At 43.8% G+C, this 26,482-nt stretch overlaps 1 protein-coding gene across 1 annotated transcript in view; it reads right to left on the bottom strand.

Annotated features, from left to right (window-relative positions):
• Nucleotides 1-26,482, bottom strand: part of ghrhrb (growth hormone releasing hormone receptor b) — a 60,711-nt gene that overhangs the window by 6,084 nt on the left and 28,145 nt on the right. Inside the window, exons 3-12 of the mRNA XM_014123307.3 lie at nt 18,015-18,119; nt 6,707-6,807; nt 5,360-5,457; nt 5,037-5,169; nt 1,539-1,692; nt 1,298-1,358; nt 1,086-1,155; nt 848-939; nt 323-452; nt 80-121 (exon numbers count right to left, since the gene is read on the bottom strand). Coding sequence (XP_013978782.1) covers nt 80-121; nt 323-452; nt 848-939; nt 1,086-1,155; nt 1,298-1,358; nt 1,539-1,692; nt 5,037-5,169; nt 5,360-5,457; nt 6,707-6,807; nt 18,015-18,119 — 986 coding nt within the window. The remainder of the gene's footprint in view (nt 1-79; nt 122-322; nt 453-847; nt 940-1,085; nt 1,156-1,297; nt 1,359-1,538; nt 1,693-5,036; nt 5,170-5,359; nt 5,458-6,706; nt 6,808-18,014; nt 18,120-26,482) is intronic.

The raw sequence follows: 26,482 nt of genomic DNA, 5'->3' as shown, positions 1-26,482 counted from the left end.
CGCTGCGAGTTATTCAATCAAAATCACTGTAATTCTAGATTCTAATTCTGTCATTGTAATTGTGTTGGTTACTGCTTACTTCTCCATTTAGGAAACAGTAGAGCAGAGCCACCACAAAGCCCTGGGGAAGAAGAAGGAATAGAAAGTGAGTTTTCCAGTTATATTAACTAGCTACATTATTACAAAATAATATACTACTGGATGTCAAATGTAACTGACTTTGTAACACATATTCCCCTATGCAGTAGTGTCACACCCAAACCACGTGTGCAGGCACGCAGGCACGCAGGCACACCCCTACCACGACCCATCACGCCCCTACCTGAAAGGATCCCAGGCCCAGCTCTATGAAGATACGGGCCTCCTCTCCTGTGTTCTCTGGTAGGAAGGCAAACACCATGTAGTGCATCCCAAACAGAGGGATCAGGAACAGACTGGATTTAGCCAGCCTCCTGCGCACACACACACACACACACACACACACACACACACACACACACACACACACACACACACACACACACACACACACACACACACACACACACACACACACACACACACACACACACACACACACACACACACACACACACACACAGAGAGAGAGAGAGAGAACAGATAAGAGTCACAATAATGTCTTTGTGTCTGGCACCACCTTTACACGTGTGTGTGTGTGTGTGTTCATGCATGTGTGTGTGTGTGTGTGTGTGTGTGTGTGTGTGTGTGTGTGTGTGTGTGTGTGTGTGTGTGTGTGTGTGTGTGTGTGTGTGTGTGTGTGTGTGTGTGTGTGTGTGCGTGCGTGCGTGCATGTGTGCATGCATGTGTGTGTTTCTCTGAGACTCACATGGAGTGGCCAGTGTCGTGGCCCCCCACGCCTGGAGACTTGAGCTTCTGTACCAGAATACGGATCACATTGATGAAGATGATGAAGTTGACCTGGAGCAGTGGAGGAAGAGGAGGCGTTAGGGCTGGGTGGATTAGGGTTAGAGTGGAGTTAGGATTTGGGTTGGAGTTGGGTTAGGAAGAACTGGGATGTGGACATGAAACCAGGGTTAGGGTTAGGTTAGGGTTAGGCCAATCACCAGTAGTGATGCTGTTATTGGCCCTTTGATGATCCACCAGATAAAGGCCACATCAGTGTCGTCCCAGCAACTACATCAGGACAGAACCACATGATATTATACAGTACAGTATTATTCCATCCGCCAACAATACATTAGTATTCATGTATATAGGCCACATGACAATATCAATTCAGAGTAAGATTATAGTAAACATAAGTTTCTATCCTTACCCCCGGTTATCATAGAAGTTGCGTGTCAGAACCCACACCAACAGTATTGTAGTTGGGAGACCTAACAGATGCAGAGGACAATATCAGCCAGGTGTTCTTACTAAACCATTCCTCTTTGAGTTGCTGAGGAGAGAGAAGGATGTAAAAAGAGAAGTACAGAGGGAAAGACGTAAAAAGAGAAGGACAAAGGGAAGGAGAGAGACGAGGACATGGAGAGAGATAAAAAGAGAAGGTCACCTACCCCAGCCGATGAGTGTGTACCACCAGAAGTACTTTTTGTGTGAGACGAAGGTGAGGGACAGGAGGGTCTGGAGGTACATGCCCTCCACCAGCAACCAGAAGTAGTTAGCCAGGATACTAAACTGGAAGAAGGCCACCGCTGACTTACACGCCATCTACAGTACACACACACCATATAGCAACATCAATATCAGAGTTTTCTCAACTCTTTCATTTTTATTTAACCCTTATTTCACCAGGCAAGTTGACGAAGAACACATTCTCATTTACAGCAACGACCTGGGGAATAGTTACAGGGGAGAGGAGGGGGGATGAGTGAGCCAATTGGACGCTGGGGATATTTAGGTAGCCATGATGGTATGAGGGCCAGATTGGGAATTTCGCCAGGACACAGGGGTTAACACCCCTACTCTTACGACAAGTGCCATGGGATCTTTAGTGACCACAGAGAGTCAGGACACCCGTTTAACGTCCCATCGGAAAAGAAAAGCTCACCTTATGCATTGATTGCAAGTTTCTCTGAATTACACCACTAATGTACAGTGTAAATTACATCACTAATGTACAGTGTAAATTACACCACTAATGTACAGTGTGAATTACACCACTAATGTACAGTGTAAATTACATCACTAATGTACAGTGTAAATTACAAAAAAACACTCACCAAAGCTAATGTACCAAATGAACATACAATGTGCACGAACACGGAACATGGAAACATAGCCTGGCGCGTCACAATAACCACATAACAACAAACAATTTCACACAAAGACATGGAGGGGAACAGAGGAATAAATACATGCAGTGTGATTAAGGAATGAAAACCAGGTGTGCAGGGAACAAGACAAAACAAATGGAACAATGAAAAATGGAGTGGCAATGGCTACAAAGCCGGTGACGTCAACCGCCAAACGCCGCCCGAACAAGGAGAGGAGCCAACTTCGGCAGAAGTCGTGACAATCTTAGCTACTATTGTATCAACATGTTTTGACCATGACATTTTACAATCCAGGGTTACTCCAAGCAGTTTAGTCACCTCAACTTGCTCAATTTACACATGATTTATTTCAAGATTTAGTTGAGGTTTAGGGTTTAGTGAATGATTTGTCCCAAATACAATGCTTTTAGTTTTAGAAATACTTAGGACTGAATTATTCCTTGCCACCCATTCTGAAACTAACTGCAGTTCTTTGTTAAGAGTTGCAGTTAGGACTAACTTTTTACACATACTTAGACGCTTTAGTCAAAGCCAGTGGCATCTCATTAGTAAAGATTGAAAAAAGTAATGGGCCTAGACAGCTGCCCTGGGGAATTCCTGATTCTATCTGGGTTATGTTGGAGAGGCTTCCATTAAAGAACACCCTCTGTGTTCTGTTAGACAGATAACTCTTTATCTACAATATAGCAGGGGGTGTAAAGCCATAATATATATGCTTTTCCAGCAGCAGACTATGATCGATAATGTCAAAAGCCTCACTGAAGTCTAACAAAACAGCCCGACAATCTTTTTATCATCAATTTCTATCAGGCAAACATCAGTCATTTGTGTAAGTGCTGTGCTTGTTGAATATCCTTCCCGATAAGCGTGCTGAAAGTTTTTTTTCAATGTGTTTATTATTATTGTATCTGGTCAAACACCATTTTTTCCAAAAGTTTACTAGGTGTTGGTAACAGGCTGATTGGTCAGATACTTGAGCCAGTAAAGGGGGCTTAGGTAGTGGAATGACTTTTACTTCTCTTCAAGCCTGGGGGCACACACTTTCTAGTGGGCTTAAATTGAAAACATGGTAAATAGGAGTGGCAATATCATCCACTATTATCCTCAGTAACTTTACATCCAAGTTGTCAGACCACGGTGGCTTGTCATTGTTGATAGACAACAATAATTTTTTTTGCCTAAAATTGTGTGTGTGTGTGTGCTTGTCTATGAGAGTTGTAATTACACTCTAATCAGCGTCAGACTCAATATGTCCTCTTGTGTGAGGTTGGGCCCATTCAGGTTTCGGTCGATATGGGGGTGAGGGTCAGGAGGGACAGCTATCAGCCAGGAGCACCACTCCTCAATTATTTAACCCCACATCACTCCCCAAACACACACACACTGCCACCTCCACTCCTCCCCTGTACCCCTCTGGTGACTCCCTGAACCCCAATCACACCGCCACCTCCACTCCTCCCCTGTACCCTTCTGGTGACTCCCTGAACCCCAATCACACCGCCACCTCCACCCCTCCCCTGTACCCTTCTGGTGACTCCCTGAGCCACAATCACACCGCCACCTCCACCCCTCCCCTGTACCCTTCTGGTGACTCCCTGAGCCACAATCACACCGCCACCTCCACCCCTCCCCTGTACCCTTCTGGTGACTCCCTGAGCCACAATCACACCGCCACCTCCACCCCTCCCCTGTACCCTTCTGGTGACTCCCTGAGCCACAATCACACCGCCACCTCCACCCCTCCCCTGTACCCTTCTGGTGACTCCCTGAGCCACAATCACACCGCCACCTCCACCCCTCCCCTGTACCCTTCTGGTGACTCCCTGAGCCACAATCACACCGCCACCTCCACCCCTCCCCTGTACCCTTCTGGTGACTCCCTGAGCCACAATCACACCGCCACCTCCACCCCTCCCCTGTACCCCTCTGGTGACTCCCTGAGCCACAATCACACTGCCACCTCCACCCCTCGCCTGTACCCCTCTGGTGACTCCCTGAGCCACAATCACACTGCCACCCTTCTCTACTTCTGCAGTAGTCTCTGTAATCCCCTATCTCCTCTCTGTGCTGTGGATTTAGCTTCTAAATATAGAACCTGGTGTCCTGTTGGGGTGCAAGAGACCTCTCTCTCTCTCTCTCTCTCTCTCTCTCTCTCCCCCCCCCTTTCTATTTCTCTCTCTCTATCTTCTCTTATCTGTCTCTCTCCCCTCCCCTCTCTTTCTCCCCTCTCTCTTTGTCACTCTCTCATCATTCTCTCTCTTATCGGTCTCTCTCTCTCTCATCACTCTTAATGAGTCACGACTGAGCTTCTGATCCAATGGCCTCACTGCCACAGAAAAGGACCAAAGTCGACTGGACGACTCACTCTTTTTAGAAACAGGCCAATGTTTTAGCATAAAAGTATTTGGAGGAGAAAGTCTCGACTCGCTGTCTCTCACAGATTCATTTCAATGAGCTAAAATGTGCTCTAGTCAGATAGCGTTCACAGCACCCTCTAATGCTTTTCCCATACAACAAGATGAGTCATACATCTGAAGGCAATGACATTCAAAAGAGGAAAGTGCACGGATGAAGACATACCTATAAAGCCACAGGAACTTAGTAGACATCGGTGGTATACACTATATGAACTTACATGACAGTAATATAGATATGGTATAGAATATCTAAATATATGGTGGCATAACAGGTGAAAGTGTGACAGGGAGTTACAAACAGTATTAAGACAGTAAGTCCAGTATAGTTTGTGTCGCTTGTTGATGACAGCATGACACTCACCGTGGACATGAAGCAGTGGTCCAGGTTCTCATCAGCGAACAGAACTCCGTCCTTGATGAAGACGGCACTGGCTCTCAGGATGAATGAGGAAAACAGGTTGATATGGATGTAGTTCCTGGTACAGTGGAACTTCCTGTACAGGAGAGTCAACTTCCTGTTAGACTAACCTAATTTCCTGTCATGTTAGAGGGTCCATAATGAACTATAATGCCTATATGACCACAATCCAGTCTTCAAGTGTTATCTATTTATCATCACAGCTTTATCATGTATCTGTGTGTATCTAAGGAATAAATATTGGACGGAATATGTCCTAGTGTTACCTGAACACAGTGAAGACAAAGATGGCTGATATGAGGGAGACGAGGGAGGTGGCATATCCAGCGGTGTACACCTGACTGATGGTGGAGAAGTATGTTGTCTGGAAAGCAACAGGTCAGAGGTCAAAAAGAAACATATAGTGCAGGCTTAGCCTCAGTTTTATAACTGAGAGGACTTCAAATACCATCAGTAGGCTACCCTCCATGTCCCTCATATACTGAATCATATAATAATGTCATTACATATACTGACAAAACAGTACAAGTGTAGCGAATGAACATATCGGGCCAGGAAAGATACTGTTGTGTTTCTGTCTAGGGAGTTACACTACTTAATAAGCGTTTTCAGATGCACAGCACGATCACACACCTTCCTCATGGCCTTGGGAAGTGTGTGTGTGTCTGTGTCTTCTAGGTGTACGTGAGAGAGGGTGTGTGGAGATACGTGTGTATATGGGGAGTGGTTGGGAATGAGACAGAGGGAGGGATGTGACAGGGGGATGAGGTGAGCCCTCTGAGCACTCAGCTATGGCCGCTAGGAAGTCTGGGATGTTTATCTATCCTTCTCATGTCTCACTCTGTCTGTCCTACCATTTCTTTTCTTTTCTCTTTGCCTTTCCTTTCAAACTTGTGATTTGTCTAAATGTATGTGTTGCCAGATGGTTAGCGTGAATGGCCTGCAGAAACAGCCAGCGCTTTCCCACGGGGGACCAGTACGGGGAAGAAAAAAAAAATGTATGAAATGTATCCATTCACTACTGTAAGTCGGTCTGGATAAGAGCGTCTGCTAAATGACTAAAATGTAAATAAATGATTGCTCAAATATCCATCGTAGTGATGTAACGAGAGATAGTAATGTTATTGTTCGGCTGGCTGGCTGGCTGGCCGACCTGTTAGTAACACAACAAAGTAACACAACCGACGTTCAACAATGCTTCCAGCATGCGAATGAGAGAGAGAGAGAGAGAGAGAGAGAGAGAGAGAGAGAGAGAGAGAGAGAGAGGGAGAGGGAGAGGGAGAGACAGAGAGAGAGAGAGAGAGAGAGAGAGAGAGGAGAAAAAAGAGTAGGCCTATAGAGTGAGATAGGTAATTCAGACTGAATAAGTAGATGGTTGAATAAGTACACAACTGAATAAGTACATGACTGAATAAGTACATGACTGAATAAGTACATGAATTAATGGCTCAGTGGAGTTGTTACATTTTGAAATGTGACAAATTCTCCCCTCAACCAATCCCATTCCATCTCACCTGAGAAGAAAAATGAACAAGGACAATTCCGATGAGTGATTATATGAGTGAGTAAGTAAAAGAGAAGGTACTCGTCGTGAGTGATGTGGTGTCTCTAACCTCTGATCCTGTCTCTGACTCATCTGCGAACTCACAGGCCTCCTCATACGTAGGGTACAGCTCTGTCCAGCCATCCTTCGTACAGTTCCTGAAGATGTAGCCTGGTAAACAGATCAACCAATCAGAGGTAGACTGCAGGTCTAATCCCGGGACTAAACTCAGGAGGGTTGCCTGTTCATTCTCACCTCACATAGAATAACAAGACAGAACTACAGCATTGCTTCTTCAGTTATACAGAAGGATGCATTCATGAGATAGACAAAAAAATGAAATCCATAGAGTTTTACAGTACAACACTGTTCAATAATGTACAATACTAGACAGTGAAATACTGTAATACAGAATGCAGCAGGCACATTAATTACGTAGAGAACTGTCTTCTCTATGCACAATATATCTCTTTATAATCATACTCATCATATACTGTATATCTCTTTATAATCATACTCATCATGTACTGTATATCTCTTTATAATCACACTAATCATGTACTGTATATGTCTTTATAATCATACTCATCATATACTGTATATCTCTTTATAATCACACTCATCATGTACTGTATATCTCTTCATAATCACACTCATCATGTACTGTATATCTCTTTATAATCACACTAATCATGTACTGTATATCTCTTTATAATCATACTCATCATATACTGTATTTCTCTTTATAATCACACTCATCATGTACTGTATATCTCTTCATAATCACACTCATCATGTACTGTATATCTCTTTATAATCATACTCATCATATACTGTATATCTCTTTATAATCATACTCATCATATACTGTATATCTCTTTATAATCATACTCATCATGTACTGTATATCTCTTTATAATCATAATCATCATATACTGTATATCTCTTTATAATCACACTCATCATGTACTCTATATCTCTTTATAATCATACTCATCATGGACTGTATATCTCTTTATAATCATACTCATCATGTACTGTATATCTCTTTATAATCATACTCATCATGTACTGTATATCTCTTTATAATCATACTCATCATGTACTGTATATCTCTTTATAATCATACTCATCATGTACTGTATATCTCTTTATAATCATACTCATCATGTACTGTATATCTCTTTATAATCATACTCATCATGTACTGTATATCTCTTTATTATCATACTCATCATATACTGTATATCTCTTTATAATCATACTCATCATGTACTGTATATCTCTTTATAATCACACTCATCATGTACTGCATATCTCTTTATAATCATACTCATCATGTACTGTATATCTCTTTATAATCATACTCATCATGTACTGTATATCTCTTTATAATCATACTCATCATGTACTGTATATCTCTTTATAATCATACTCATCATGTACTGTATATCTCTTTATAATCACACTCATCATGTACTGCATATCTCTTCATGATCACACTCATCATGTACTCTATATGATTGCCTGTGTCATTTTGGTGCTGTTGTCATGTTGACATGTGTGTGTGTGTGTGTGTGTGTGTGTGTGTGTGTGTGTGTGTGTGTGTGTGTGTGTGGGGGGGGGGGGGGGGGCATGTGCATGTGTATGTGTGTGTGTGTGTGTGTGGTGTGTGTGTGTGTGCATGCGTATGTGTGTGTGTGTGTGTGTGTGTGTGGTGTGTGTGTGCATGCATGCGTGTGTTCCTGTGTGAATGTGTGTGTTCCTGTGTGCGTGTGTGTGTTCTTGTGTGCGTGCGTATGTTCCTGTGTGCGTGCGTGTGTTCCTGTGTGCGTATGCATGTTGTTTTCATGTTGATAGGGGTTAAGGGATCAGAGAGGGCTGTGTAATTATTTCTACAGACTGATTAGATAGAGGATTAGATGAACCACAGAGGGCAACGACAAAAGAGATCTTAGAGGCAGGAAACAATGAACAGCTAGAAACACACCACACAGAGAGAGAGAGAGAGAGAGAGAGAGAGAGAAGAGGGGAAGAGATGGAAACAAACACTGACAGAGGGTAGGGAAAGAGAGAGATGTCATTATGTATTTCAGCAGCAGAGAAAATGGAGTCAATAAATTGAAGTGAAGAACAAACACCATCGTAAATACAACCTATATTTATGTTTATTTATTTGCCCTTTTGCACCTCATTACAATACTGTATATATATATACATATATATAGACATAATATGACATTTGAAATATCTTTATTATTTTGGAATTTTTGTGAGTGAAATGTTTACTGTTTTTTTTATTGTTTATTTCACTTTTGTTTATTACCTATTTCACTTACTTTGGCAATGTAAACATGTTTCCCATGCCAATAAAGCCCTTTCATTGAATTGAGAGCGGTTAAAAACAGGCACTGATAACCGATCAGTTTGCTGTTGAAGTTCTATTAGTGAGAATATTCCATAGTGGACTAGAACAGTTTCCTGGTAGTCATATCTACTGACATAACTAGGCCATCACAATGACCGACAAGGCAACTCCATCAAACACACATGTGCACACAGCATGATGGAGGAGGGGTGTCAGTCCATCACAGGAGAAATAGCCCTCCTGCTCAGTTCATTAGGATTTAATGGATCAGACCATAATTCCATCTGCTTCTTAGTAAGATTTTGTATTTTATTTTACCTTTATTTAACTAGCCAAGTCAGTTAAGAACAAATTCTTATTTTCAATGACAGCCTAGGAACAGTGGGTTAACTGCCTTGTTCAGGGGCAGAACAAGATATTTGTACCATGTCAACTCAGCGATTTGAACTTGCAACCTTTGAGTTACTAGTCCAAAGCTCTAACCACTAGGCTACGCTTCCGCCCCAAGATAGGTGGGAGGAGATATGGAGACGCACTTCCCTCTGTCCTCTGGAGAGACTGATAACTCTCTCTGTCACTAGAGTACATACAAACCCAACAGGGAGCTTGTACAACAGGGAGCTAATACCTGCATCCTCCACCAAGGGTCATCTTGATGTCACCAGCAGGGTGCAGGGTGGGGACAACAGGGAGATAATACCTGCATCCTCCACCAAGGGTCACATTGATGTCACCAGCAGGGTGCAGGGTGGGGACAACAGGGAGCTAATACCTGCATCCTCCACCAAGGGTCACATTGATGTCACCAGCAGGGTGCAGGGTGGGGACAACAGGGAGCTAATACCTGCATCCTCCACCAAGGGTCACATTGATGTCACCAGCAGGGTGCAGGGTGGGGACAACAGGGAGCTAATACCTCAGCCTCAAGGGGATAGGCTGTTATACTCTGTATACTGATGAGTTGATTTGGGGAGAACTGACAACTCATCAGGCTCAACGATGTAGGAGACAGGCTGTTATGTAGTCTGGAGCCAGCTAGCTGCATGAGATTTGATTATGGCTTCCAGAATAGGTGTTGTGTATCTCCATGATGACTTGACTTTGCAGTCGAAGCATCTTTCACTACTCTCTCTATGTCACTTCTCCTGCCTCCTGCCTCCTGTCTCCTGCCTCCTGTCTCCTGCCTCTGGCTTGCCACTGTAGGAGATGTACATTACCAGTCAGAAGTTTGGACACACCTACTCATTCAAGGGTTTTTCTTTATTTTTACTATTTTCTACATTGTAGAATAATAGTGAAGACATCAAAACTATGAAATAGCACATATGGAATCATGTAATAACCAAAAAAGTGTTAAACAAATCAAAATATAGTTTACATTTTATATTCTTCAAAGTAGCCACCCTTTGACATGCTGACAGTATTGCACACTTTTGGCATTCCCTCAACCAGCTTTAATAACTTTTTAGGGCTAGGCCCATTTTTTCTCAATTTCCGCCTGACTGACGTGCCCAAAGTAAACTGCCTGTTGCTCAGGCCCTGAAGCCACGATATGCATATAATTGGTACCATTGGAAAGAAAACACTTTGAAGTTTGTAGAAATGTAGGAGTAAAATAAAATAATGTAAAATAATGTAGGAGACTATAACACAATAGATATGGTAGGAGAAAATCCAAAGAAAAACCAACCTGAGTTTTTTTTTTGGAGACCATGCTCTTACAATGGAATATATAGGGGCATACTGAATTCTAGCTCCCAGGATGCAATTCCTATGGCTTCCACAGGGTGTCAGCAGTCTATGTTCAAGGTTTCAGGCTTGTAACTTCCAAAACAAATATCAGTTTTAGTACAGGGACACAGTCTTGGAAATTCGTATTTGCGCATGCGATGAAGACAAGACGCACCTGCTAAAACCGGTTTCCTATTGAACATACTTCTTTTCATAAGAAATATTATAGTTTGATTACATTTTAGGGTATCTGAGGAGTATTTTGACTTGTTGAAACAAAGTTTCAGGGTAGATTTTCTGATATCTTTCTCTGGATGTTGAAAAAAATATTTTGATGTGGGGCGCCTTCCTCAAACAATCTCATGGTATGCCTTCGCTGTAATAGCTACTGTAAATTGGACAGTGCAGTTAGATTAAGAATAATTTAAGCTTTCAACCGATATAAGACACTTGTATGTACCTAAATGTTTAATATACAGAATTTCTATGAATATTTATTTGAATTACGTGCCCTCCAGTTTCACCGAATGTTGTTCTTAGCAGCATCAGATATCCCATGGAAATATGAACTCGTTAATCTTCCACAAGCAATTCTCTCCAGGTCTCGCACGATGCTAGGGTAACCTCGAGGCTGTCAAATACCTCCACGATGAAACAGTAGCTTCAGTCTCTACTAAGTCTTTCAATTAATTTAGGGCTAGGCATCCCGTTAGCGGGACACCTGTTGACAACTTCTGGTGAAATTGGAGGGCGCGCAATTCAAATAAATAATCATAAAAATTATGGATATTAAACATTTAGGTACATACAAGTGTCTTATATCGGTTAAAAGCTTAAAGTCTTGTTCATCTAACTGCATTGTCCGATTTACAATAGGCTTTACAGCGAAAGCATGCCATGCGATTGTTTGAGGACGGCGCCCCAAATCAAAATATTTTTCAACCAGCACAGGCTTCATAAAATCACAAATAGCGATTAAATATTCACTTACTTTTTGAAAATCTTCCACTGATTTGCAATCAAAAGGGTCCCAGCTACAACATGCATGGTCGTTTTGTTAGATAAAATCCTTCTTTATATCCCAAAAAGTCAGTTTAGTTGGAGCCATCGATTTGAGTAATCCACTCGTTCAACATGCAGAGAAAGGAATCCAAAAAGCTACTGTTAAACTTTGTTAAAACAAGTCAAAATATGTTTCTATTTAATCCTCAGGTGCCCTAAAATGTAATTAAACTATAATATTTCATACGGAAAGAAGTATGTTCAATAGAAAAGCAAAATAAGCAGGTGCGCGTCCGCACAGACTGATTTCCAACTCTGACTCCCAGTACCAAAACTCAATATTCTTCCTCATTTGGGAAGAAATAAGCCTGAAACCTTGAACAAAGACTGTTGCCATCAAGTGGAAGCCATAGGAATTGCAATCTGGGAGCTGGAATTGCATATGACCCATAGCTTTCCATTGTAAGAGCATGGGCTCTCAAAAATAAACAATTTCCGGTTGGTTTTCCTTTGGATTTCCTCCTACCATATCAATTGTGTTATAGTCTCATACATTATTTTAACATTTCTACTAACTTCAAAGTGTTTTCTTTCCAATGTTACCAATTATATGCATATCCTGGCTTCTGGACCTGAGTAACAGGCAGTTTACTTTGGGCACCTAAGTCAGACAGGAAGTGGAGAAAAATAGACCCTAGCCTGAAGAATATTTTAACAAAATAATAATAACTCTCTTATAAAATCAAATCAGTATTTCCCTTCAATACTCGGCAGGTATATGTTTTGTTCTATTTTTCTTCACCAACACTGATAATGTATTTCCATACTTTTCAACGTCTCTCCCTCTTTTTCCAACGTCTCCTTTTTCCCAGGCCTCCTGTTAACCAGGTCAGCTCTCCCATTGGCCACAGCTTAACAAGCTACCTTATTGGTCAAAACTTAAACCTAAAAGTATACCAACCTATTCACTTGTACATTAAAGAAATATTTCTTCAAAAGAAATGCATTAACATAAAAATTCAGGAGCAATTTGATCACCTTTTAAATCTAATACCAATTAATTATAGCAAATAAACTCTATACCTGGTTTTAACAAGGGCATTACACACACATGCAGAGATCTTCCATTCACCTACTCTGTGTCTCACAAAGACACGGCGGTTGGAACCAAAAATCTCAAATTTGGACAGATTTCCACTGGTCTAATGTCGATTGCTCTTGTTTTTTGGCCCAAGAAAGTCTCTTCTTATTATTGGTGTCCTTTAGTAGTGGTTTCTTTACAGCAATTTGACCATGAAGGACTGATTCAAGCAGTCTCCTCTGAACAGTTGGTGTTGAGATGTGTCTGTTACTTGAACTCTGTGAAGTATTTATTTGGGCTACAATTTGAGGTGCAGTTAACTTTAATAAACGTATCCTCTGTAGCAGATGTAACTCTGGATCTTCCTTTCCTGTGGTGGGCTATCTTCTGTGTATTATTCTACAATGTAGAAAATAGTAAAAATAAAGAAAAACCCTTGAATGAGTTGGTGTGTCCAAACTTTTGACTGGTACTGTATATTACTATGCACTAATGACACCATCATAATAGCTCAGTAGTATATCAACGCAGCAGCTTCCTGAGATAGTCATTGAACAGGGTGTAGACGTAGATGTTTTGCTGGATCACTTCCCACAGAATAACCATTATACTAATGAGAGGTCATTTAGACTATCACAACCCTTTATCAGACAGGAAGGTAGAGAAGGCAACTGAGTATGTGTGTGTATGTCTGTGTCTGTGTGAGTTCACACGTGTGCGTTCACGTATGTGTGTGCTTGTTTATACTATGCATTAGTACAATGACAGTGAGTCATTGAATCCGACATGACATTTTACAACATTGGAAAAACTTCCCCCTGTCCACTCCAGTCAGTCCGATGTGATGGGGAAATCACCAAAAGGCTGTGATGAATATAAATGAGATGAATAAGATGGAACAGAAGAGTAGGGCAGAAAAGCAACAGAGGATGGTGTTCTCTCTCTCCAACCAGCCTGGAGTGTGGATGGATGACTTAATACACTCACAGTCGCATACCTACAATGACTCAAAGTACGAGGTCACAAAGTTGAGAGGAGAATGTGTGTGAGTGAACATAAGTGTGTGTGTGTGTGTGTGTGTGTGTGTGTGTGTGTGTGTGTGTGTGTGTGTGTGTGTGTGTGTGTGTGTGTGTGTGTGTGTGTGTGTGTGTGTGTGTGTGTGTACAGTCTGATGGCCTTGAGATAGAAGCTGTTTTTCAGTCTTTCGGTCCCAGCTTTGATGCACCTGTACTGACCTCGCCTTCTGAATGACAGCGGGGTGAACAGGCAGTGGCTCGGGTGGTTGTTGTCCTTGATGATCTTTTTGGCCTTCCTGTGACATCGGGTGATGTAGGTGTCCTGGAGGGCAGGTAGTTTGCCCCAGGTGATGCGTTGTGCAGACCTCACTACCCTCTGGAGAGCCTTACGGTTGTGGGCGGAGCAGTTGCCATACCAAGCGGTGATACAGCCCAACAGGATGCTCTCGATTGTGCATTTGTAAAAGTTTGTCAGTGTGTTGGGTGACAAGCCAAATTTCTTCAGCCTCCTGAGGTTGAAGAGGCGCTGTTGCGCCTTCTTCACCACGCTGTCTGTGTGCGTGGACCATTTCAGTTTGTCCGTGATGTGTACGCCGAGGAACTTAAAACTTTCCACCTTCTCCACTACTGTCCCGTCGATGTGGATAGGGGGGTGCTCCCTCTGCTGTTTCCTGAAGTCCACGATCATCTCCTTTGTTTTGTTGATGTTAAGTGTGAGGTTATTTTCCTGACACCACACTCCGAGGGTCCTCACCTCCTCCCTGTAGGCCGTCTCGTCACTGGTGGTAATCAAGTCATGTATGAACAGGGAGTACAGGAGAGGGTTGAGAACGCACTCTTGTGGGGCCCCAGTGTTGAGGATCAGCGGGGTGGAGGTGTTGTTTCCTACCCTCACCACCAGGGGGCGGCCCGTCAGAAAGTCCAGGACCCAGTTGCACAGGACGGGGTCAAGACCCAGGGTCTCGAGCTTAATGACGAGTTTGGAGGGTACTATGGTGTTAAATGCTGAGCTGTAGTCGATGAACAGCATTCTTACATAGGTATTCCTCTTGTCCAGATGGGTTAAGGCAGTGAACAGTGTGATGGCGATAGCGTCGTCTGTGGACCTATTGGGGCGGTAAGCAAATTGGAGTGGGTCTAGGGTATCAGGTAGGGTGGAGGTGAAATGATCCTTGACCAGTCTCTCAAAGCACTTCATGATGACGGAGGTGAGTGCTACGGGGCGATAGTCGTTTAGCTCAGATACATTAGCTTTCTTGGGAACAGGAACAATGGTGGCCCTCTGGAAGCATGTGGGCACAGCAGACTGGGATAGATATTGATTGAATATGTCCGTAAACACACCAGCCAGCTGGTCTGCGCATGCTCTGAGGACGCGGCTAGGGATGCCGTCTGGGCCGGCAGCCTTGCGAGGGTTAACACATTTAAATGTTTTACTCACGTTGGCCACGGTGAAAAAAGCGGGCCGTGTCAGTGGCACTGCACTGTCCTCAAAGCGAGCAAAGAAGTTGTTTCATTTGTCTGGGAGCAAGACGACGGGGTCCGTGATGGGGCTGGTTTTCTTTTTGTAATCTGTGATTGACTGTAGACCCTGCCACAAACGTCTCGAGCTTGAGCCGTTGAATTGCGACTCTACTTTGTCTCTATACTGACACTTAGCTTGTTTAATTATCTTGCGGAGTGAATAGCTACACTGTTTGTGTAGCTGAATGTTACAATCTCTGATGTCTCTCTGGAAGGCAACCCTTACTCAAATTTTGTATACCTTGTTGTCAAGAGACTGGACATTGGCGAGTAGTATACTCGGGAGCGGTGAGCGATGTGCCCATCTACGGAGCCTGACCAGAAGACCGCTTTGTCTGCCCCTTCTGCGGCACTGTTGTTTTGGGTGGCCTACTGGGATCAGATCCGTTGTCCTGGGTGGTGGTCCGAACAGAGGATCCACTTCGGGAAAGTCGTATTCCTGGTTGTAATGTTGGTAAGTTGACGTTGCTCTTATATCCAGTTGTTCTTTCCGGGCTGTATGTAATAAGACTTCCTGGGGTAACAATGTAAGAAATAATACAAAAATTAAATACTGCATAGTTTCCTAAGAACGCGAAGTGACACGACCATCTCTGTCGGCGCCATCTTGTAGAATCTCAGACTGGCCAATAAAAAGAAAAGATTAAGATGGGCTAAAAAACACAGACACTGGACAGAGGAACTCTGCCTAGAAGACCAGCATCCCGGAGTCACTGTTGATGTTGAAAACTGGTGTTTTGCGGGTACTATTTAATGAAGCTGCCAGATGAGGACTTGTGAGGCATCTGTTTCTCAAACTAATGTACTTGTCCTCTTTCTATTCTGGTTAGAGCCAGTTCTGTGAAGGGAGTAGTACACAGTGTTGTACCAGAACTCCGTTTCTTGGCAATTTCTCGCATGAAATAGCCATTTCTCAAAACAAGAATAGACTGACGAGTTTCAGAAGAAAGTTCTTTGTTTCTGGCCATTTTGAGTGTGTAATCGAACCCACAAATGCTGATGCTCCAGATACTCAACTAGTCTAAAGAAGGCTAGTTTTATTGCTTCTTTAATCAGAACACCAGTTTTCAGCTGTGCTAACATAATTGCAAAAGGGTATTTTAATGATCAATTAGCCTGATAAACTTGGATTGGCTAACACAACGTGCCATTGGAACAAAGGAGTGATGGTTGCTGATAATGGGCCTCTGTACGCCTATGTAGATATTCAATTAAAAAAATCTGCCGTTTCCAGCTACAATAGTTATTTACAACATTAACAATGTCTACACTGTATTTATGACCAATCTGATGTTATTTTAATTGGACAAAAAATGTGCTTTTCTTTCAAAAACAAGGACATTTCTAAGTGGCTCCAAACTTTTGAACAGTAGTGTATTTCTTTGTTACTTCATGGGGTCTTAAAATTTAAAATCAAATAGCTAAATGATCCTTGGTATGACCTTCTTAAAACAATTCCATGTAGTTTAGTATGACATGTATTGTGTATTTGTGCCATTCAGAGGGTGAATGGGCAAGACTTTAAGTGCCTTTGAACGGGGTATGGTAGTAGGTGCCAAGCGCAACGGTTTGAGTGTGTCAAGAACTGCAACGCTGCTGAATTTTTCACGCTCAACAGTTTCCTGTGTGTATCAAGAATGGTCCACCACCCAAAGGACATCTAGCCAACTTATGGCAAGCATTGGGGTCAACATGGGCCAGCATCCCTGTGAAAAGCTTTCCACACCTTGTAGTCCATGCCCCTACAAATTGAGGGGTGCATCTCAATATTAGGAAGGTTTCCCTAATGGTTTGTACACTCAATGAATATTCTGCACTTCTCTCTCTCTCTCTCTCTCTCTCTCTCTCTCTCTCTCTCTCTCTCTCTCTCTCTCTCTCTCTCTCTCTCTCTCTCTCTCTCTCTCTCTCTCTCTCTCTGTGAGTCATTTTAAGAACATAAAACACACGAACACAGCTATGTGTCTCTGTGAGTGTGATGAACATGTCTCATTTACACGCCTTATCTAATGTCAACCATTTTACGAGCCATGAGAGAGGCTATAACTGTGTATGTTTTCTTTAGGGTAGCCAGCTGGCTATGGCTGGGGCTGAGGAGGAGAGGAGGATGGTCATAGCCTATATAAACATGCCAAGTTTCCTTCAGGATGGGGAGGAATTAATGTAATCCTCTGTCTTGAATGATCTTAGAATGACTTCTAGTTTCTAAGACCATAACATAGATCCCCAGGGATACTTACCAAACACTTGACTACTCAGTTGTGTTATTATTTAACTGATAGAATAGTTTCTACTGTGTTTGTATGCTTTATAAATGACCCAAAATAGCAACTTTAATAGCAATACTAAACTGTAGAAGCTTTCCCCTCTGATCCTTCCACATACATCAATGTAGTGAACAGGAAAAACACACACTGACATCCTCCCTTTCACCTCTTCAGAAGCTTGAGTGGTTCTGGCTATATAAACTTCTCCCCACTGAGCTGAGTGGGTTTAGGCTAGGTTCAAAGGTCAATCAATAAATCAATCACATTTATTTACAAAGCACTTTTTACATCAGCAAAGAGCAAGCAGAAGCAGAAGCAGAGGCATGCCCAGGAACAAACCACTCATATATCAAAGGGTCAAAGGTCAAGTTAAAGGTGAGATGTTACATTACCTTTGTTGGCGAAGAGCTGGGAGACGTCTGAGCAGGAGACGTTGACAATCTGGCCCACCTCAGCCCGTGACCAGCATCTGATCTCATCCCACTCTGTACGACACCCTGGCACACACACACACAGGTACGCAGGCACGCACACACACACACACACACACACACACACACACACACACACACACACACACACACACACACACACACACACACACACACACACACACACACACACACACACACACACACACACACACACTGGATCTTAGCACCTGATCTCATCCCACTCCATAAGACACCATGAGAGACTCACATGCACGCATGGATGTACGTGCAACACACACAGGAGGCAGAAAGAGCGGATGTTAACACAGTGTGTCACTTTCTGTAAGCAAGCTAGACGAATAGCGGATTTGTGCCGTGTTTGATGGGTCCACTGTGAACTCTAACAGACAGTAGATCACAGTATAATTGGAGGAACAGGGAAATAAATGACAGTGTGTCATCATCATAGAGAAAATGTATAGAGATCATTACATGGAAATAAGCAGTTTTTGCATGGAAATTGCCATTGAGGGCTTCCACAATTTTAAAGTAATCAACTGGGTGGGGATTCCTATGGGTGGGGAGTCCTATGGGTTGGGAGCAATGTTGGGTATTAGTTACTTTAAAAAGTTATATATTACATATTACTCGTTAGAGTTAACAAAAATACCTTGTTACTTTACAACAGTGGTCACCAACCCGTCGATCGGGATCGACTGGTTGATCTCCAAGGCATTCCTAGTCGATCACCAAACATTTATGTAAAAACAACGTTGGATAAAGCCTTGCTTTCCAAAAAAAATATATATAGTTTTGTGTTGTTAGTTGTAGGTACACTTTATTCAGCAGCCCTAGTGCCGGGAAGGCAAAGTGTCCCATTTTGATCCATTTCATATGTCTGAAGATAGAACTCCGCCTACCGGCAGGCACAGAGAGCAAATCAAGTGCACCTACAGGCCCACCATTAGCTAATCAGATAGCTCAGATCACAATGTGTCCACAGTTTACTTGAGCCGTAGACTGTAAAAAGAAGGCTTGAGCGCACAGCAAAGTTGATACTGTGAGATTTCAACTTTTTTAAAACCATGACTAGAGATAGACTGAACAAATACAGCAAAACACTGCTGTTTTTATGAGTAAGTTCATGAAAATAGTTTTTCAGTACTGCCAACACGTTGTTCAACACTTTTATAAGCCATAAAATGAGCTACAATCAGCTGCAATGAATGAGTAGCCTATAGCAAAGTGTTTCCATATTGTGACGTTATTATTAGGTGCTTGTCACTTTTATATTGAGGAATATTTCCCTTTATCTGGACATGGGATTAACAACATGAATTGGTGCATGAGGCAGAAATAATGCAGTGCAACTTGAATTTCGCTGTCAGCTGGAAGACAGTGTCCCCTTTTCTATGCGGAGGGAGGGAGAGTGAAGAGAGGGAGAGCGGAGAGAGGGAGAGCGGAGAGAGGGAGAGCGAGGAGAGGGAGAGTGAGGAGAGGGAGAGCGGAGAGAGGGAGAGCGAAGCGAGGGAGAGCGGAGACAAGGAGAGCGGAGAGAGGGAGAGACTGTGAGTCGGTTGAGAGGCAGCCTCACCCCTGCTCTCTCCCTTCTCTCAAACTGACCATCAGATCAGTCCAGTAAATTAATAAAAATAGTTCATTATTATGCTTACTCAGCTGTGCCTGAAAAGTAATTCGACAAATGATCTATTACCCGTGTGATCATACAGGCTACCTGCATTTTTTGTTATATCATTTCAAAATGGTCTGAGAAGAACAACATTGGCAGGGAAATTCAAGCATAGCAGATATGCAGTGATAACATATATATAGCCTACTACAAACGTAATTGCTACAGAACTGTTATTAATAGGTTAATGTTGCATAGACTTACGTAAAAAATTGAAGCAGTAGATCTCGGCATGCATTTTGATTCAAAAAGTGATCTTGACTCAGAAAAGGTTGGTGACCACTGCTTTACAATATTACTTTGTGTGGAATGTAACGCGTTAAATTACTAGTTATATTACTAGTTATATTACTTTGCGTTACTTTGGTTTGACTGTCGCTGGGAGCAAGGCGAGCCACATGCGCTCTACCAAGAGAGGCTACTTACTACCTCAGGTTTGATCACTAGTTTCGCCTTTCATCTGTGACACTGCTTTCCTGTGCTAGTCTACAAGTGCTGATCTATCATACGGGCTGCTCAATTAGCCATATATAGTGTAAGCCAAACATCTGTACAGATTTCCTATCTTTTCATTGAAAATCCCATAGATATGTATAGATGGCACACTTGCCACTAGAAGGTGAAGCCCTCTATGGGGTTTAGTGTCACAGAAATGATCAATGGAAAAGATAGGAGGTGCGCCCTCTATACATTTCTATGGAGAGCTGTCATGACATTTCTCCGAACAGCCTTTCTCCACTTGCTCGAGAACTAAATGAGGAAACAAGTTGAGATTGGATCATGGAAATGCGCCCGGTAGAGATATAATTCTGAAAGTAGCGCACGTGTTGTTTGACAAAGTAACTGTAATAATATTACCCAATGTGAAAAAGTAACACTCTACTATACTCCGTTAATCATAAAAGTAATCTGGCTACGTAACTCATTAATTTTGTAACACATTACCCCCAACACTGGTTGGGAGTAATCAGCTAATGATCAGAGCATTGTCTTCTTCATATTGTTTTGCCTAGTTTGTAAATGGCTTTAAGCTATCACTGTCATCAATAAATGAATGACACACAAGATTTGGTTCAATACTCCAGCACTGTAGGGGGCAGTAAATCACCAGTATTAGCTTTACACACCCCCCCCCTCCCCACCCCGAGAAAAACATTGAATAAAAGCCTTTTGTGAACTAACACTCGCACTTGACTTTTTCCCCCTTACTAGCTCTGACTTTGCTTCTTTATTGAGGAACAATTTACTTACTATGACTGTGATATGTGGTTGTCCAACCTAGCTATCTTAAGATAAATGCACTAAGTGTGAGTTGCTCTGGATAGGACCATCTGCTAAATGACAGAAATGTTCATGTAAAATGTCACAGACATAATGGCACAGATGCAATGTTGAGATCTATTCATCTATATGGTTATCACCTCCTGGCAACAGGGCACAGCGTCTCTTTTGAGAATAGAACAGAAACATTTTTTATAATGAATAAGGCCTGAAAGGTCATTGAAAAGGTTAATGTGTTTGTCAAATCTGTAGCCAGTAACACAATGTAATGGTCAAAGTTGAATAGACTATTTCCATTCCATCTACTTCTGCCATTTCTTAGATAAAGTTTAATGGAGACTCCAAAGAGGTCAAGATCAGGGAGGAGGAAGATGATCCTCTGTATGCCTATGCATGTGACAGGAGAGAGAGAGACAGAGAGAATATAAAGTATAGACTTTGTTGTTAGTATAATGAGAGCACGGGGGGGTGGAGGGATAGAGGGTGGAGGAGGGTGGTTATCCCTGATAATTGTTTCTCTGTTGGACTCACTTATAATTCATACCCACAAACATACAGTAGCTCTCTTGGAAGTATCCCCTCTACATAGCTGGTCACTTGTGGGTTGTCATTCATGAACGGCTAAGGTGAGAAGACACTTGACTGAATGTGCACTGTGCTGTGTACTCTCTTATGTTCATTGCTTTTCAATGATCAAAAAATGAACTGCATTTCTGGCAAATGTACATCTGTCATTTAGCAGACATTCTTATCCAGAGCAACTTACAGTAATGAGTACATACATTTTCATACCTGTCCCCAGTTGGAATAGAACACACAACCCTGGTGTTGCTAGCACCATGCTCTACCATCTGACCCACACAGCACCATGCTCTACCATCTGAGCCACACAGCACCATGCTCTACCATCTGAGCCACACAGCACCATGCTCTACCAACTGAGCCACACAGGACCATGCTCTACCAATGGAGCTACACAGGGCCATGCTCTACCAACTGAGCCACACAGCACCATGCTCTACCATCTGAGCCACACAGCACCATGCTCTACCAACTGAGCCACACAGGACCATGCTCTACCAATGGAGCTACACAGGGCCATGCTCTACCATCTGAGCCACACAGCACCATGCTCTACCATCTGAGCCACACAGCACCATGCTCTACCATCTGAGCCACACAGCACCATGCTCTACCATCTGAGCCACACAGCGACCATGCTCTACCAATCTGGAGCTACACAGGGCCATGCTCTACCAACTGAGCCACACAGGACCATGCTCTACCAACTGAGCTACACAGGACCATGCTCTACCAACTGAGCCACACAGCACCATGCTCTACCAACTGAGCCACACAGGACCATGCTCTACCAATGGAGCTACACAGGGCCATGCTCTACCAACTGAGCCACACAGGACCATGCTCTACCAATGGAGCTACACAGCACCATGCTCTACCATCTGAGCCACACAGCACCATGCTCTACCAACTGAGCCACACAGGACCATGCTCTACCATCTGAGCCACACAGGACCATGCTCTACCAATGGAGCTACACAGGGCCATGCTCTACCAACTGAGCCACACAGGACCATGCTCTACCATCTGAGCCACACAGCACCATGCTCTACCATCTTAGCCACACAGCACCATGCTCTACCATCTGAGCCACACAGCACCATGCTCTACCATCTGAGCCACACAGCACCATGCTCTACCAACTGAGCCACACAGCACCATGCTCTACCAACTGAGCTACACAGGACCATGCTCTACCAACTGAGCCACACAGGACCATGCTCTACCAACTGAGCCACACAGGACCATGCTCTACCACCTGAGCCACACAGCACCATGCTCTACCAACTGAGCTACACAGGACCATGCTCTACCATCTGAGCCACACAGGACCATGCTCTACCACCTGAGCTACACAGGGCCATGCTCTACCAACTGAGCTACACAGCACCATGCTCTACCAACTGAGCCACACAGGACCATGCTCTACCAACTGAGCCACACAGGACCATGCTCTACCATCTGAGCCACACAGGACCATGCTCTACCAACTGAGCTACACAGGACCATGCTCTACCAACTGAGCTACACAGGACCATGCTCTACCAACTGAGCCACACAGGACCATGCTCTACCAACTGAGCCACACAGGACCATGCTCTACCAACTGAGCCACACAGCACCATGCTCTACCAACTGAGCCACACAGGACCATGCTCTACCAACTGAGCCACACAGGACCATGCTCTACCAACTGAGCCACACAGGACCATGCTCTACCATCTGAGCAACACAGGACCATGCTCTGCCATCTGAGCTACACAGGACCATGCTCTACCAACTGAGCCACACAGGACCATGCTCTACCAACTGAGCCACACAGGACCATGCTCTACCAACTGAGCCACACAGGACCATGCTCTACCATCTGAGCCACACAGGACCATGCTCTACCAGCTGAGCCACACAGGACCATGCTCTACCAACTGAGCCACACAGGACCATGCTCTACCAGCTGAGCCACACAGCACCATGCTCTACCAACTGAGCCACACAGGACCATGCTCTACCAACTGAGCCACACAGGACCATGCTCTACCAACTGAGCTACACAGGACCATGCTCTACCAACTGAGCCACACAGGACCATGCTCTACCATCTGAGCCACACAGGACCATGCTCTACCAACTGAGCTACACAGGACCATGTTCTACCAACTGAGCCACACAGGACCATGCTCTACCAACTGAGCTACACAGCACCATGCTCTACCAACTGAGCCACACAGGACCATGCTCTACCATCTGAGCTACACAGGACCATGCTCTACCATCTGAGCCACACAGGACCATGCTCTACCATCTGAGCTACACAGGACCATGCTCTACCAACTGAGCCACACAGGACCATGCTCTACCAACTGAGCTACACAGCACCATGCTCTACCAACTGAGCTACACAGGACCATGCTCTACCAACTGAGCCACACAGGACCATGCTCTACCAACTGAGCTACACAGCACCATGCTCTACCATCTGAGCCACACAGCACCATGCTCTACCAACTGAGCTACACAGGACCATGCTCTACCAACTGAGCTACACAGCACCATGCTCTACCATCTGAGCCACACAGCACCATGCTCTACCATCTGAGCCACACAAGAGATAGGCTGGTCCATTTTTATCCCAGTGGGCCTGCCCACAAAATTATCATTATTTGGATAAAATGGGCCGGTGTGGGGGCCTCTACGAAGAAAACGGGTCGGTGTGGGGGCCTCTAGGGAGAAAATGGGCCGGTGTGGGGGCCTCTAGGAAGAAAATGGGCCGGTGTGGGGGCCTCGAGGAAGAAAATGGGTCAGTGTGGGGACCTCTAGGAAGAAAATGGGCCGGTGTGGGAGCCTCTAGGAAAATAATGAACAGCATACACAAAGTGAGATTACGGTACCTGTTACAGTAACTATACTATATCTATGCCTAGGGTTAGAGAGGGACATGAATGTGATGCATTCATCTGTTTAAATGAGAAGACAAGCAGATACGAGTCTGTGCTACTGATTATAGACATCAGTGTAATTCTGATTGAGTAGGCAGCAGGAGATGCCTGCTATTAGTGGGAGGTCTACAAGACCAGATAATCAATTCAGAATGGTTATGAACACTGTGAGGTTTCTGGCTCGTCTTTCTATATCTCCCTCTATCTTCCTCTCTCTTTCTCTGTTTCAGAACCCTTTCACTGTTGTTGAAAGGCAGCCAACATTGTTATCTGAATGATACAAACAAATGTCTTCTTTAATGTGTTTTGTTAACCTTCATAATTTTATACAACTTGTGTAATTATTTATCCTTTGTATTGAGCAGAACTCCAGCGAACCAGGGGGTCTCTTTCTCAGGCACTAGCTCAGTAAGTCATCAACTGAGTAAAAAAGCTTTTCCTCAGGCCCTGAAAACAGTTGGTGACGTTAGAAGCTCTGTCCCTTGACCGCTGCTTACACATATGTCTCTGTCTGTTATTCCCCTCACATGGCTGTCAGGAGCAGTCCTTGTGGGTCTACAGTTGCTCCAAACCAGAGGAGGTATATGGAAGAGATCACTAATGAGAGAGTGGATCAATTCTCTCTCTCTCTCTCTCTCTCTCTCTCTCTCTCTCTCTCTCTCTCTCTCTCTCTCTCTCTCTCTCTCTCTCTCTCTCTCTCTCTCTCTCACTGTCTCTTTCTACAGTCTCTACATCAAAGGCCTGCAGCCTGTCGTCAATTAAAACAGGCTCAAAGACGGACGACTTCACATCTCGTTCATAATAAAACACTGTATAGCTTTTGGGGAGTTATTTTCAGGAGCAATTGCCACAGCTGTGATGTCACAACACTTTCTGATTGATGTAACAAACAGTAGCTATTTCATGGTTATGAAGAGTCATGTCTGTTTGTCATGCAGAGGATCCAACTGGCCTAATATATTGTTTTAAAACCTGGTCTGGTCACCTCATGGAGATCCTAATTCCTCATTATATGGGTCACCCTGACTTGTGTATTGCAACAAGACGAGAACATGACATGCTGGTGCCATTTCTGGACTAAAACCTTAGAGAATACTGTGGATAGCATGCTGCTGCCTTGTGCTATTTCTACTTTAGGCTGGATTGAGGACCTCCTCATGTTCTAATAAGCCAGATATTTAGCATTGTGCTAATTGCACCCCACCTACAGTAATGAAAAGGCACTCAGCCTGTCTGTATACAATAATGTTTTGTGAAAGGAGTGTGTGGGTGGGGTGTGTGTGTGTGTGTGTGTGTGTGTGTGTGTGTGTGTGTGTGTGTGGTGTGTGTGTGGTGTGTGTGTGTGTGTGTGTGTGTGTGTGTGTGTGTGTGTGTGTGTGTGTGTGTGTGTGTGTGTGTGAGAGATACTCTGATGGTCGCTTGTGTAATCAGTGCTATTAGCACTCTGCTCTGTATCAGTGGAGGAGGATGGAGGGATAGACGAATAAAGTGATACTTTCTCTTTTTCTCTTTCTCCCTCTCTCTCCCTCTCAGTCTCTCTCTCTCCCTCTCAGTCTCTCTCTCTCCCTCTCTCCATCTCTCTCTCTCCCTCTCAGTCTCTCTCTCTCCCTCTCTCCCTCTCAGTCTCTCGCTCTCCCTATGTCTCTCTCTCTCCCTCTCTCTCCCTTCCAGTCATTATTTCTCTCCCTCTCAGTCTCTCTGCCTCTCTCTCCATCTCAGTCTCTCTCTCTCTGCCTCTCTCTCTCTCCCTGTCTTTCCCTGTCTGTCATGCCCTGATCTGTTTTACCTATTCCTGTGATTGTCTCCACCCCCTCCAAGTGTCGCTTTTTCCCCCCAGTGTATTTATCCCTGTGTTTCCTGTCTCTCTGTGCCAGTTCGTCTTGTATGTTTAGTCAAGTCAACCAGCGTGTTTTTCCCGTACTCCTTTTGCTATTCTC

The sequence above is a fragment of the Salmo salar genome, chromosome 10 (genome assembly GCF_965601325.2).
Source record: "Salmo salar chromosome 10, fSalSal1, whole genome shotgun sequence".
In the NCBI taxonomy this organism is placed as follows: Eukaryota; Metazoa; Chordata; class Actinopteri; order Salmoniformes; family Salmonidae; genus Salmo; species Salmo salar.
Note: the sequence above shows the minus strand (reverse complement) of the source record. Positions and strands in the feature narration are given on the sequence as shown.